Raw genomic sequence first — 15,220 nt, 5'->3', positions numbered from 1 at the left:
TGAACCAGACTTTCTGTCCTGAGGCAGAGGCAGAAAAGACAGGGTTTTGTTTTGTTTTGAGACAAAGTCTTGCTCTGTCACCCTGGCTAGAGTGTAGTGGCATCATCATAGCTCACTGCAACCTCAAACTCCTGAGCTCAACCAATCTTCCTGCCTGAGCCTCATAATTAGCTGGGACTACAGACACATGCTACCATGTTTGGCTAATTTTTTTTCTATTTTTGGTAAAGATGGGGTCTCATTCTTGGTCAGGCTGGTCTCCAACTGCTGACTTCAAGCAATCCTGCCTCAGCCTCCCAGAGTGCTAGGATTACAGGCATGAACCACTGCACATGGCCAGCAGGTTTTTTTAAATCTTGAAACCTGAATATCCTGCCTGTAGTCAGAGACAGAAACCTCTGTTCTACAAAGGGAATGGTGAAAAAAAGAGCTCAGGTAACATCTAAACCTCACCAAAGAGTAGGATGGTCTGAAGTCAAGAGGACTCACCACTTATACTCAACAATATATTCATATTTGGAATCAGAGTAACACAAGATGTTCTATTAATAGATGGCCAGGTACTGAGTCTAGGAGTAGTGTTTGATGCTTTCAGGGAGGGAGGTCACTCAATCTTGCTCAGAGCACCAGAAATGTCAACCTAAAGGAAGAAGCTTGAGACACAAAATATAATTTTAAAGAATTTACTTGAGTCAACATGAGGACAGCTGCCTGGAACACTCAGACTCATGTAACCTTGGATATGAGCTTTGTTCAGCCTTTGTTATGACAACCCAAAATAAGTGACTGAGGCAAAGATCTCAATGAATGGAGGTTTATTACACCCAACTTTGAGAATGTGCCTGGGAAAAGCACAAGCCACAGAAGCATCTGTGATCTATACTTTCTGATGAGGGATGTGGGAATTCAGTATTTAAGGGGAGAGGGCATACAGAAAGAAAAAGGAGGGGGATGAAGGCAAATGGTTACATTCTTGTGAGACTTTTGCAAGTGCCCAGGACATATTATTTTGCATAAAGTAAGGTGAATGTTTAAAAAGAAAAAGAAAGTAAAGGAAGAATCTATTATGTAGATGTCCCTGGTAGGTGGAAGAATGACTGATCTTGTCTTCTGTTCTATAGCTGGGAAGATAAAATTCTGGGTTCAATTTAATCTTATTAGGATTTCAGTATCTATTTTGACACTTGTAACTAACTTCAAGTTGTCTTGTGCTGACTTTATTGAGTTTTTATGTCAGGTAATACTACATCATGGAAACACATTGGAAGAGCTCTATATCTTTATGTTTTGCATCAGTGTCTAAAACCTGGAAATTATGTCATTTTGAATGTCTGGTACAAATGGAATACACTCCATTGAGGATGTCTTAATCAGTGTACTGCACTTTAGCATATGTGCTACTGAAGCGAGCACAAGTGTACTGCACTTTAAAGTCATGAAAACTAAACTTTTCTCTGTGTGATCATGTTGATATGATATATAGTTATTTTCATTGATTTTAGTTTGCTTTTAGTTTTAGTGTTTGCTTTTTAATTTACTGTAACTTTATTATTTAGTTTACTTTAACTTACTTTATTATGCATAACATTCACCTGAATCAAATGTCCCTATGTTACACATAAAGCATCATTAAACAGGCATTTTTCTCCACCATACTTTTTTTTTTTTCTCTCTTTCTCTCTCTCTCTCGACAATATGCCTTGGCCCATTGCTTCATACAGGCACCCAGAGAAATTTCTCTTTCATATCCATGGCTGATGAGTGTTCTAATGTGAGGGTGGTGTTGCTGCCTAACCAGGTTGCATTGCCCACTGAAGAGAGAGGAGCCAATAGAGTGAGGCAATCAGGGTTTGCAACGGAGAAAGGGTTTAATTTTACAGAGTGCTAAGTGGGGAGATGGGAAGAATTTCTCAAATCTGCCTCCCTAAGAATTTGGGAGATGGAGTTTTAAAAGATATTTTGGTGGGCAAATTAGGCAATTGGGTTTGTTTCCTGGTTAGGTTTGGCACAAAATTATAGGGATAATTTTAGTAGAAATCATCTTGTGTTGAGTCAGTTTCTGGGGTGAGGTCATAATTCCAGTTGAGTCAGTGTATTAGTATGGGCTGCTGGTCTGGGTGGGTCAGCCAACCCACCAAAATGCAGGGCCTATAAGATCTCAGAAACTACTTTTAGATTTCAAAAAGGTGATGTTATCCACAAAGAAAGTTGAGAATCTCTATGGCCACCAGCTGTGTGACTCCAGAATAGCAATTATAAAGAAGCAAACAGGGGGACAGTGATTATTATCATTATTTTTAGCTAGGTCTGTGCCTTTACAGAGTTGTAGGCACTTACCACAGTTCTCACCTTGCACCCCTTTATTGATTAGTAAAGGGTGTTTTCAGTGTTTGAGACTATTCAACTTGTGCCTTATTAATGGACACGGCTGCTCTTTCCCTTATTTTGCTATGACATGTAAAGCCACAGGGAATAACCTTAAAAATATTTCTTTCATGTTGGTAAAACTAATTGCACAGTACATAACTAGAACTGGGTTTCTAGAGTCCAAGGTTAATGCCATTGTGCATTCTTTTCTACTTTGATTATATAATTTTGGCTCCCCAGTAGAAATATACGGGTGCCTATTTCTTTATATCACTTAAAATTGTAGGGTTTTTGACAACTGATAGATCAAAGTAGATGTCTCTTTGTTTTAGTGTGCATTTCCATTTTTATTATATTTTTTATTTATGAGCCACCTGCCTTTGTCAGCTTTATGTCTATTGTGTTAAATAACTGAGATTGTATTAAAATCGGTATCTGAGGATGTTGCACTATTCTATTCAAATAACTTTAGGTCATTTTGTGTCTTTTGAAGTCTTAATATTTTCATTATATATGTTTTGCATATTATTTTAAAAATTTTCTTCTGGATGTATTCATTGCAGTTCTGCTAATCTCTTTTTGCCTCCATTACATTTGCTAAATTTTTATTGGTTTTATATATTAAAACCATTAAAAAAAGAATATATATAAAATATTCTTCAAAACATATGTAAATTATCTTAACAGCTAAATAGGCCATTTGCCAGTGTTTTTGATTCTGGACTATCTTTCTCTAGAACATTTAAACCATTGCTTTGAAATGTAAATAGCAAAGAAGAGAGGACCCTATCCCACAGTTTCTGTTGGAGAGTAGGAACTTACACTCAGCAGGCACATAGCTCCAAGTTGCAAAACTGCCTCCTGTCATGATGATGTGGAAAGTTTACTTTTTCTTTGAATATAGCTAAAACACAGATAATCTCCCCAATCACCAGGTGAATTTAGGTTGAACTATATATGACAAATGGTGCTGTCGAGTCTTCTACTTTTTTACTAAACCAAATTGAGGTCTGCCGACCAAGCACAGCAAATCCAGACACTGATGCAGAGTTTCAATGAGAGAAAGAGACATTTTATTGCATAATGTCATGCAAGAAGAGTGGGCAGCTAAACACTTAAGACCCTGAACTCCCCCGTGGCTCACAAGCAAGGATTTTTAAAGACATGGGTATATTTCAGGAAAGCAGAAGTTGCAGGCAAAATTACAAATCAATACATGAAGGTTTATTTGGGCCAAAGAAGGTGGGATATCTTGAAGCAGGCGCTTAGGGGCCATAGGTGGATTCAAGGAGAGTCTTTGATTGGTGGAAAGGGATGTAAAGGGAGCGTAACTCTCTCCAGGCCCTTCAGGAAGAAATTTAGAACAAAGAGCTGCAGTCAGAGTTTAATACTTCAGCTTCCCATCTGCATTTTCCATTTGGTAAGTGTTTGTGATACACAACTTAAGAACATATGTTAGGATGTTATCTTTTAGTTTCCATAGGGCACTGAATCACCTCATGACTCTGGCTTGCTTGGAGGACTATTGTGATTACTCTCATTTGCTCATCAGGTTGTCCATTCACTTTTCAAGGCTAGCTAGGCACCTTGAAAGGTGAAAGTAAATTCTATCTTTTTCCTTGATTTCCATTCTTCTGGGACTCTTCAAGTCCTTACGAGGGATTCCTGCTCCACTGCAACTTGAGGACTAATTATAGTGACCTTTCTTTCTGTTTTTGCATCCTCTTAGCAGATTGCCTGTCGTGAAATTCACATTCTGGTTTAATTATGTAATAAAATAATTTTCTTTTTGTTCTACCATTGTGGAGAGTTTTTTGGGGGCTGGATATAACTTTGTTTTTAATTGTAATTCCAAACTCTGTCCAGAGTTACCAGACATGATATAAACAGAAGGTGACTCCCTAGAGTCACTCTAGAGGGCCCTTTCCCTTTCTGGCTTCCTGTTATAAGCCAAAATTTTTGAGAAGAGTGCAAGTTGCCTCCAAATCTGCAGGCAGAATGGTCTCTTTGCCTGTTTGGGACCTACAGTCCCTTCTAAAGCAGCTTGACCATGTGTTTACAAAAATAACCTCACAGGGGGCAATCACTTGTTCCAGCTCTGTCTTTCAATGTCCCTGGCATTATCAAACCTGAAACTGCTTCGGAGACCATGGGATCCAAAAAACCAGGCAGGTTCACACATGTGCTTTGAGTAGTTCTAAGAATCTCAACTTCTCCCTCCTTCTGTTGTCCAAATGCCCACAACTGTGCAAGGGTTTCCTGCACTTCCTAGCCCTTCTAACACCTAAATCTGCAGCTTCAGATTCTGAATCCAAGTCCTGGGGTTCCTCAGAATGTGTTAGAACGGCCTCCTTGTGGGAATCTTTCCTCCAGTTTCCCTCCCCTCTCTGTAACACTCAGGGATACAAAGCCAGTTTAATCCCACCTAGAATCTGCACTTCAGACCTAGCTTCCACTTGGGATTCACTGGACAAAGCCAGGCTGAGGATGTACAGAAAGCCCTGGGGAGACATTTTCTGCATCGTGAGAGATCAACATAGACTTTGTAAATCCCCGTTTTCAAGTATGGCCCTCTAAGTTTTCAGTGACCTGCTGCAGATGTGAGAGCCTCCTGGTGTAAACATAATCTGGTGGCAGAATCAGTAAGTGTAAACAAGCACCTCAGCAGTGAGAGAGTTTAGGGCCACAAAATATTCAGAGCCATGACCACAACTGTGCCTGCCTGTACACTGTGTTACTGGACTAGAGTATCCTTGTCCTTCCTCATAGTCAACAGTTAGCTGATCAGAGTCAGGTAATATGGATTCAAGGGTGGCTGCTACACCAGGGCAGTTCCATTTTCTATCCTGGTCCCATAGAGTCACCATGAGTCTCTCCTGACTGAATCACCATGGGGACATCAGCCGAGGCTCACTGGGGACACTCTCAACAGTGCCTGGGAGTATTTAAGACATCTGGGGATGTCCTGTGCAGACTAGGTTCAGGCTGACAGCAGGATCTAATTCTGCTTCCAGCTCAGAGGAAGAGGAATGAGTCACCCAAGGTTTGTTTCTCCCCTGACAGAAGAAATTTCATTTGTTGGAACCCAGATGGGAGTTGCTCCAGTTTCCTGGTACTTGGGTAAATAATGATGAGGAGGTCTGGAGACACAGACTAACACATAAACCACTTTCTTCCATTTCATATGGCCATTAGAAAAACAGATGAAGCAATCATAATCCCTACTATCCAGGAACTTTTACCCTGGAGCAAATGGAAAAATGGTTAAATTCAGCATCATGTGGTTGGTACAAAGAAGGGAGGCATACAGGGGACTTTGGCTTCATTTGGTCCACTTCCCTTATGTTGTCATGAGTTCTGATGTGACCGCCTGAAGGGTTACTTATGGACAGAAGAATTGTTGTTTTTATTGTTATTTCTATTGCTTTTACCTATTTAAGAATAAATATTTAGCTTCTAATATAAATGTCCTAGAAAACCCTAAGAAATTTGATTAAATTGCTTGTTAGTATATGTTATAGAATATACCAGAAAGTGGTGTAGATTAAAATTATACAAACTCTAGGAGTCAAGTTTCTCTTGAGCAAGTTTAGAGAAGACAGAACTGAATATACCCCCGAGGCATAGAGAGATGAGAAGACTGGGGCCTCCTCCCTGCCCCAGCCCTGCCCAGATTTATCCTCTTCTGAGGCTGGTCCAGGTCTCATCCCACCCTGGAATCTCCCTGCACAGAACTTAGAGGAGATCAGAGTATTGGATGGCTCCTCCTGCTGTCTCCACAGCTGGTGCTCACAATTTCCCCAAGCCTGAAAGCAGATAAATGAGAGGAAGAGACTATAATTTTGGGGCCTTCATTTCTTTCTTTTTTTATTCAAGCCTGTGTTTCTGGAGACATTCCACCCAGCAATCTGTTTTCCATTTCTTTAGATTTAGTAGTTGCTCTACAAGTTACAAGAAAGTAAATATAGACACAACAATGAAAAATTTCTCTGAACTTTACTGCACCCTTGCTTCCTGTATCCCTCTCATCTGTCTATATTCAGCTTGTATTCTATACATTTTCTTTTAAAAACCAATAATTGATAAACAAAAGAAGAAATAGGGTGGGCTCTTCATCTAAATCCTGGGAATTATGGGACATTTAGTATTCACCTCCCAGGGTGTTATGAGGGTGAATTCATAAACTGAGTTTCCTAGCATGCTGTACTGTACCATATTTGAGCACCTATGCTCAGTAAACATAGCATTAATGCATGTGCACATGTTGTTTTCCAAATGTGGACTAACTCAGACACTGCTGCCTTCTCCAGCCTATGTAAACTTTAAAGGCAATGCCATGTTTCAGGATGGTGATTGGTGGTCCTCATTTTGGACCAGAAGTATTTTTGCCATGATAAGAGTGTTGGGTGTAGGGCCTTCTGTGTGCCGTGCCAGCTTTCTCTGAGTGCTACTGATTACAGGTGTAGGGGGAGCAACATCAGCACTAACAGAGGACTTTTTAAAGGAGCCAATTCATGGACCCCTTCCACACCTGCAGAATCACATTACTTAGAGTGGGACCAAGATTAGCAAATGCTCTATGTGCACATTCTAAGAGATTCTCAGTCCAGGTTTTCCACTGGAATTACATGGCCAGTTTGAAAGACTATCACGTGTGCCCTCCATGGAGAATCTGTCTGCTGGTCTGGGTGGGAGCATCCATGTGGTTTTAAGTGACTCATGTGATTCTAAGGTGAGGCTAGGGTCAAGAACAAGGGCTCTGAGCTATATTTATGAGACTTGAGTTCAGACTTTGTTCCTGGAAGATCACAGGGCCTTCTCTGCTTGGATTTCGTAGGGGTAGCTCTGTGTGGTCCAAATTCTCATTGCTGTAGCAGAAATTGCTGGTGACTATGGCAGGGAAGGGCACCTGAGGGCAGTAAGGAAGAAACTCACACTTTGCTCTCCATATATAAGTTCCTGATTCTCCTGTGATAAAGGACAGGGCAGGGGAACCTTTTTTGCACTTCAGGGTCCTTCTGCCTGTGTGTGTGGTGGTCGCAGTAGAAGGGGCTGTGCTGATACCTTTAAAGGCATATTATCAAAATGGCGGTATGATTTGTTCAGGTCATTTTACCTAAGGAGGAATTTCAGAGAAGGAGGAAGAGGAAGAAATGGCTGCTTCTCAAGTAGTTATGTTCCAGGTCAGGGGCTGTGTTCACTTTTCCCAGTGGAATGTTATGAGTTTAGATTCTGCAAACTTTTACTTCTCTCCTTTGGTGTTCCTACCTAATGAGTTTGTTTCAACTGCTTTTTTTTTTTTCTTAATGATAGTCAAGAGGGTCTGAAAAATTCTTTTTTCTTACATACAAGAGCCTTCTCTCCATTCTTTCCATCCAGGCTTATTTATGCCATGAGCAATTCTCACCATACGTTTATCACCTTTAATGTTAAAAAATATTCCCTTTGTGTGTTTTGAACACCTTGGAAGCAGATTCTAGGATGCCCAAGATTCCTATTGGAGATGAATTCAGTCCCTAGGATATCAGTGAAGAAGGGGAACATGTACAGTTTAGGTTCTATCTGGATGTTCCATCAGCTCTATTCAGAATAAGATTAATAAAATAGATAATAATTGTCCAGAATAACTCAGAAAGTTCTGAGAAAGAGAATAATTAGAAGGGATTTGCTCTTTAGGATCCTAAAGGAAAGGCTATTTAAATACACTATTAGAGATTACAGATCATGAAAGTTATCTGTAGCGTGAACTTAGCATAAAACTGACATTTCTTCATGATGAGATTCAGGTTATAATTAACTTTTTTCTTTGGCCAACAATATCACAGCAGTGATGTCTTTGTGCATTGGCATCTGATAGTAATTTGTCCTATGACAGTTGACATTAATTTTCTTCCCTTGGTTAAGGTTCTCTCTGACAGATTTTTTTTCACTGTAGATTTAATTACTTTTCTCTTCATTTTAATAGGTACCTCACGAAGATTTAACAATTGATGTGCATAAACCATCACGTTTAATGTGGAAGTTCCCTTTTCTTCTTAGATTCCCTTTGCATATAGCTTTGGAAAATGAAGTCTCTCATCTTTGTTTCCTGGTCACATGAACTAGGTTAAATCCAGGCTCTGCCACTTACTGATGTTTGAAAACCATTCCCCTTGGGCCAGAAGCATTGACATGACTGGTGAGCTTGTTAGAAATTCAGAAATTCAGACTTCACCCCAGATCTCCCGAATCAAAATCTGCATTTTAACTAGAGCTCCAGTTCATTGTTGTACATATTAAAGTTTGAAAGATAACCTTTTAACTTAGCATGGCTTTTCCATCTGAAATATATACACAACTTATCCTGCATGATGGACATACATTAATAGCCTCAAAAATGTAAATGTCTGTGTCGGCAACCTGAATTGTGTACTGTATCATTGAGACAATTAAAGTATCTACACCAGTTTTGTGGATCTTATATGTCATTTTCTTTCCTCAGAGAATACATTAGAGAATATTTCAGTGTTAAAAACTGTCTTTTTGAATAATTCTAGTCACTCATATGAATAAGAACCTGTATTCTTCACTTTCTCATTTAACCTGGAGTCAAATTGAAAACTGCATTTTAAAAATATCTCCAGTTCATTGTTGTACACATTAAATTTTGAAAGATACCTTTTAACTAAGCATGACTTTTCATGCTGGCCACTTTGTAAATTTGTGCTTTTCTTTCAGGAACTGTTGACATTCAGGGATGTGACCATAGAATTTTCTCCAGAAGAGTGGGCATGCCTTAACCCTGCTCAGTGGAATTTGTATCGGGATGTGATGTTAGAGAACTACAGAAACCTGGTCTCCCTGGGTGAGGATAACTTCAATACACAATTTCTATTCCACACTAAGGTTTTCATATTCTTCCTTTGTAGAATGTTTTCTGGGAGTTTCTGCTTTATATGAATGAGTTTTGGATCCTTATTTCCAGGGAAAACTGGGGAATTTGTTGGACTAGAAAATATCTTCAACATTTATCTTGATAATTATCTTACCTTTTTTTGAGCTGATCTGTATCCTTCACTGTAGATTAGTGGTAATCCCAGAAATTTAGTGGCATAAAGTATTGTTGTTCACAACTTAAAACCCAATTTCCACTATCAATTTTTGATTCACTAGTACTGGGTAAGAGAGCTAAGGATGCACAAATTTTAAGTACTTCCTAAATATTCTAAAGTTTGTCAGGAAATGGTACTTTGGAATTAATTATCTAAAATCTTCTATAATGTTCTTTTTTTTCTACTGAGCACAGTACTGAGTTGGTAATTGCAGAATTTCAGCAAGAGTCATGTTACGTTCTTTTTATTAAAACAGGTCTTACAGTCTCTAAGCCAGACCTGATCACCTGTCTGGAGCAAAGGAAAGAGCTCTGGAATGTGAAGAGACATGACAAAGTAGCAGAACACCCAGGTAGGTGGGAGTGAATGAAGCAGATGACACAGGTGAGAGATCAAAAGGTCAAGGAAGAAGCCACACCTTAAAATGTGGTTTGGGAAACTCTGCTCCAATACAAATGATTTCTGAGAAGCCTGGGTTTTTCTTCTAATTGATCTCACATAGAGGCATCTCTGTCCCTCTTTTTTTGTTTGTTTTCTTTTTGTTTGTTTGTTTATTTAAGACACAGTCTTGCTCTGTTGCCTAGGCTACAGTGCTATGGCATCAGCTTAGTAGCCAACCTCAAACTCCTGGGCTCAGCCTCCTGAGTAGCTACAGGCGCATGCCACCATGCCCAGCTAATTTTCTCTATTTTTAGTAAAAGACGAGGTCTTACTCTTGCTCAGGCTGGTCTTGAATGCCTGAGGTCAAGCAATTCTCTCACCTCCCACAGTGCTAGGAGTACAGACATGAGCCACAGTGCCTGGCCTATCCCTTGTTTTTAAGTTATCTAAGGACTTTACTTCCCCTTCAGTGATCTTCCTTTGAGGTTATAGTGAAAACCAACATCCTGTTCATGGTTTATAAGGGTCTGCAGGATCTGACTTCTCTTCCATTGCTTTTTATGACATGGGAATATCTATGCATTTTTGAGGAATTCTACGTTAAACCGTTTTTTAATTTCCCTTTTTGCATCATATCTGAAATGTGAGTGTAGTGGTAATATTGGTATTTGGTTCAGAAATCCCAGGAACACCACAAGCAGATGTTGTGTGTTTTCTGCTCTATGGCTTTTTATCCTATGGAAGTATTAAATATGACTACAGAAATTCATACTTAGTAATATTATCAGAATATTAAGTATCTCCATAAATATAATAAAATCTAATGTTATTTTACTTTAGTGTGTGAACTCTGATTAATAATTTAAACTCTATGTGCCCAAATTCCTCAACTGTAATATAGTTGTATGTGTCTATTCCATACATTTCTTTTTTTTTTTTTTTTTTGAGACAGAGTCTCATTCTGTTGCCGGGCTAGAGTGAGTGCCGTGGCGTCAGCCTAGCTCACAGCAACCTCAAACTCCTGGGCTTAAGCAATCCTACTGCCTCAGCCTCCCGAGTAGCTGGGACTACAGACATGCGCCACCATGCCCGGCTAATTTTTTTCTATATATATTTTTAGTTGTCCATATAATTTCTTTCTATTTTTAGTAGAGACGGGGTCTTGCTCAGGCTGGTCTCGAACTCCTGACCTCGAGCGATCCACCCGCCTCTGCCTCCCAGAGGGCTAGGATTACAGGCGTGAGCCACCGCGCCCGGCCTTCCATACATTTCTTAATATTATTATGTCATTGGGCAGCTTGGAACACTGCTGAGCATATATTAAACTCCCAATTGTTACTTTATTAATATTTTTTAATAACTATCATTTTGTAATTTTGTTTAGTATAAAGCTTACTGGGACTGCATCATTCATATATATATATATGTGTGTGTATGTGTATGTGTACATATACATCCACACATACATAAATGTGGTGTATGTGTGTGTGACATGGATTTTCTTCACAAATAAGTTGTGTAAATATATAATTATTATATATAATGTAATGATATGATATGTGTATACATTGTGAAATGATTAATACAATCAAGTTAATGAACATATTTATTACTTCACAGTTACTTTTTTTGATAGTAAGAACACTTAAGGTCTACTCTCAGAAAATTTTAAGATACAAAACATTATCTATAGTAACAATGTTATACATTAGATCCACACAACTTATTCATCTTGTAACTGAAAGTTTATACCCTTTGAGTAACTTCTCCCAATTTTTCCCCACCTCAGGCGCTGGCAACCACTTTTGCACTTTCTTTTTCAATGATTACAACCTTTTTAGTTGCCCCCAGAAGTGAGATCATGCAGTATTTGTCTTTATATGCCTGCCTTATTTTAGTTAGCATAATGTCCTCCAGGTCCCTTTATGTTGTTGACATGGTTGAATAATATTTTTTATAACTCAATAACATTCTGTCATCTATATATACCATTTTTTTGGTTTATTCAGCATTTACACACATTTAGGTTGTTTTCATTTCTTGCCAATTATGAATAATGCTGCAGTGAACATGGTAGTGCATATATTTATTTGAGATACTAATTTTATTTCCCTTGGTTATATATACAGAAGTGGGATTGCTGAATTGTATGGTAGTTCTATTTATTTTAACTTTTAGAGATCCTCCATACTTGTTTTCATAAGAAGCTACCAATTTACAACTCACCAATAGGGTATAGGATTTCTTTTTCTTCATATCCTTGTCAAAACTTGTTATCTTTTCTTTTTGATATTAGCTATCCTAACAGGTATGAATGAAGTAATATCATGATTTTGATTTGTAATTCCCTAATAATTGGTGAGGTTGAGCACATTTTCATATACTTGGCCACTTGTTTGTCTTCATTGGGAAAAAAATCTACTCAGTCTTATGCCTATTTTTCAATTGGTTACTATATTCATTATTATTATTGTTTTTGTCTTTGATTTACATGTTTCTTATAAAATTTGTGTATTAACCTCTTATCAGACGTGGTTTGCAATGTTTCCTCCCATCGTATAATTATCTTATTTCATTGTTTTCTTTGCTGTATAAAAGCTTTTTAATTTGATATAGTCCAATTTGGTTTTTTGTTTTTTTGTTTTTTTGTTTTTGAGACAGAGGCTCACTCTGTTGCCCAGGCTAGAGTGCCGTGGCGTCAGCCTAGCTCACAGCAACGTCAGACTCCTGGACTCAAGCAATCCTACTGCCTCAGCATCCTAAGTAGTTGGGACTACAGGCATGCACCACCATGCCTGGCTAATTTTTTCTATATATATTTTTTAGTTGTCCAGCTAATTTCTTTCTATTTTTTAGTAGAGACGGGGTCTTGCTTCTTGCTCAGGCTGGTCTCGAACTCCTGACCTCAAGCGATCCTCCCGCTTCGGCCTCCCAGAGTGCTAGGATTACAGGCGTGAGCCACCGCGCCCAGCCCCCAGTTTGTTTATATTTGCTTTTGTTTCCATACTTTTGGTGTTGTATTTAAAAAATCCATTGCCAACATCAATATCAAGAAGGTTTTTTATGTTTTTTTTTCACATTTTCTTTTTATTATATTTTCTCAAATAAACTTTCCAAAAGGAAGATATTTTAAGACCATTTTCAAACATCTTTGGCATCACATAAAAAAGAAATCTCATGTAAAAAGGAAATGTCATCTGAACTTTTTTAATACAAAGGTGCAATCCAATATGAACATATAAAATATATACAAATAGAGTGCATGGTCAGTCACTTAATACAGCGCTCTACAAAAAAGTAACTTTTTAGAAATAAAAAAAAAAACAAAGTAACCACTTAATCACAAAAGCCATCCAGGTTCCTGTTTAGTGTCCAGAGGGAAGAGAGATTGTGTGGGGAACTTAAGGGGAGGGGTGGCCTGAACCTCTCAGTTCCGCCACGACGTCCACAGGGAGTCCGCCGTGAGCAAGGTGCCGCTGGAAGGCGACACTGCGTTGGGGCCCACGGAGGTCCCACTCTTGCTTGTGTACACGGGGATGACAAAGCCGCTGTGCGCTAAGGCCCTGTTGGGGATGAGGAAGGGAAGCTGGCTGGCAGGAGCTGGGACCACCTGGAAGCCCTCTCCAGCCTGGCTGCCCGGCTTGCAGGGGCGCCGCCGGCGGGGGGCGCCGCGTCCCCGGGGATGGGCACGAGCGGTGCGAATGGCGCGTGCTGGGGGCCGCCAGATCCCGGCGGCGGCGGCGGCGGCGGCGGCGGCGGCGCCTGCGAGGCGGGGTGCGGCTGCCCGGGGTAGGTCATGGCGCTGATCTGGTCATGCAGTTGGCCAGGTGGCCGAGCAGCCGGTGCGCACCTTGGTGTTAACGCCCTCGCGCGTGGACAGGAAGCGGGTCACCTCATTCGTGCGCTCTGGAAGGCGGCGTGGCGCTTCCCCCGCACGCTCGGGCCTGTGCTCAGTGCGGCCGTCTGCGCCCGCGGCAGGTGCTGGAGGTGCTTCACTGCCTTGCCCAGCTTGGGGTGCCGCCAGCTATCATTCCTAAGAGCATCCAAAATCAGTGTTTTCAGCTGCTCAGACTTTTCATTTATTCTTGCTCTTTGTCTTCTCCGTGATAGGCTTTGATGACTTTCTGTACTCAGATGCTGTCTTTGGTTTATCCGGTGTCTTGTTGCCACTGGCTGGGGTAGCGGCCACCGGGGACGGGGAATTTCTCTCCAGTATATCGGCGGGCATTTTCTTTCTTTTTTTTAATCCCTAGAGAATTTTATTTCTGGAGTCCTTCACAAAAAAGAATTTTTTGTTTATGTCCCTTTTACTTGAGACTTTACAAAATTACTGAGCAAGTGCTGAGGGTTTATTATATTTTACGGCTACTTGGTGATCAGTAGCACTATTCGGGGACCAAGGGGAGAGGTGGACTGGGCATTCCGCTGTTACCAACACCAGCTCCGGATCCTGCGTTTTTGTATGTTTTCTTTGAAGATTTTTAAGGATTCATGTCTTACACAAATCTTTATTTTATTTTGAGTTAATTTAGGTGTAAGAAAAATGGTCTAATTTTATTCTTTTGCTCATGGATATCCAGTTTTCCTAGCACCAATTATTGAAGACACTATACTTTCTGTATTGTGTATTCTTGTCTCTGGCAAAGATTAGTTGACCTTGTAAGCATGGGTTGATCTCTGGGCTCTCTATTCTGTTTCATTGGTTGTTATGTCATTTTTAATATATATACCATTCTGTTTTTATTACTATAGTTTTGGAATATAGTTTGAAATGAGAAACTATTGTGCTTATAGCGTTGCTTTTCCTCAAGATTACTTTGTCTATTCAAAGTCTATTGTAGTTCCATAAAAATTTTCAGATTGTGGGTTTTTTTCAATTTTTGTGAAAAATGCCATTGGAATTTTGATAGGGAGTTCATTGAATCTATAAATCACTTTGGGTTTTATGACACTTTAACAGTATTTATTCTTCCAATCCATAAACATGGGATATTTTTACATTTATTTGTGTCATCTTCAATTTCTCTCATCAGTATCTTATATTTTTCAATGTAAAGATTTTTTACCTTGGTTAAATTTATTTTTAAAAAATTAATATTTTGATATTGTACAAGAGATTGTTTTCTTTCTTTTTTATTAGCTTGTTAATGTATGGGTTCACCAACATTTGTATGATAATTTAATGTTCTGTTTATTTACTGATTGTGTATTTTAAACAGTTTTTTGTTTTTTTTTAAACAGTTTATATATAAATATCTATATAAAATCAGGTCATATACTACAGTGACAATTTTACTTCTTTCTTTTCTATTCGGACAACCTTTTTTCATTTTCTTGCCTAATAGTTCTGCCTATGATTTTCAATACTATGTTAAAATAGA

The 15,220-nt window shown here is 39.2% G+C and overlaps 1 protein-coding gene and 1 pseudogene across 1 annotated transcript in view; one reads left to right on the top strand and one right to left on the bottom strand.

The window, feature by feature from the left end:
- LOC123649398 (zinc finger protein 682-like) overlaps positions 1–15,220 on the top strand; it is a 45,660-nt gene that overhangs the window by 12,408 nt on the left and 18,032 nt on the right. Inside the window, exons 2-3 of the mRNA XM_045567520.1 lie at positions 9,085–9,211; positions 9,715–9,810. Coding sequence (XP_045423476.1) covers positions 9,085–9,211; positions 9,715–9,810 — 223 coding nt within the window. The remainder of the gene's footprint in view (positions 1–9,084; positions 9,212–9,714; positions 9,811–15,220) is intronic.
- Positions 13,267–14,067, bottom strand: LOC123649394 (annotated as a pseudogene).

Source organism: Lemur catta, chromosome 13 (genome assembly GCF_020740605.2).
Source record: "Lemur catta isolate mLemCat1 chromosome 13, mLemCat1.pri, whole genome shotgun sequence".
Taxonomy (NCBI): Eukaryota; Metazoa; Chordata; class Mammalia; order Primates; family Lemuridae; genus Lemur; species Lemur catta.
Note: the sequence above shows the minus strand (reverse complement) of the source record. Positions and strands in the feature narration are given on the sequence as shown.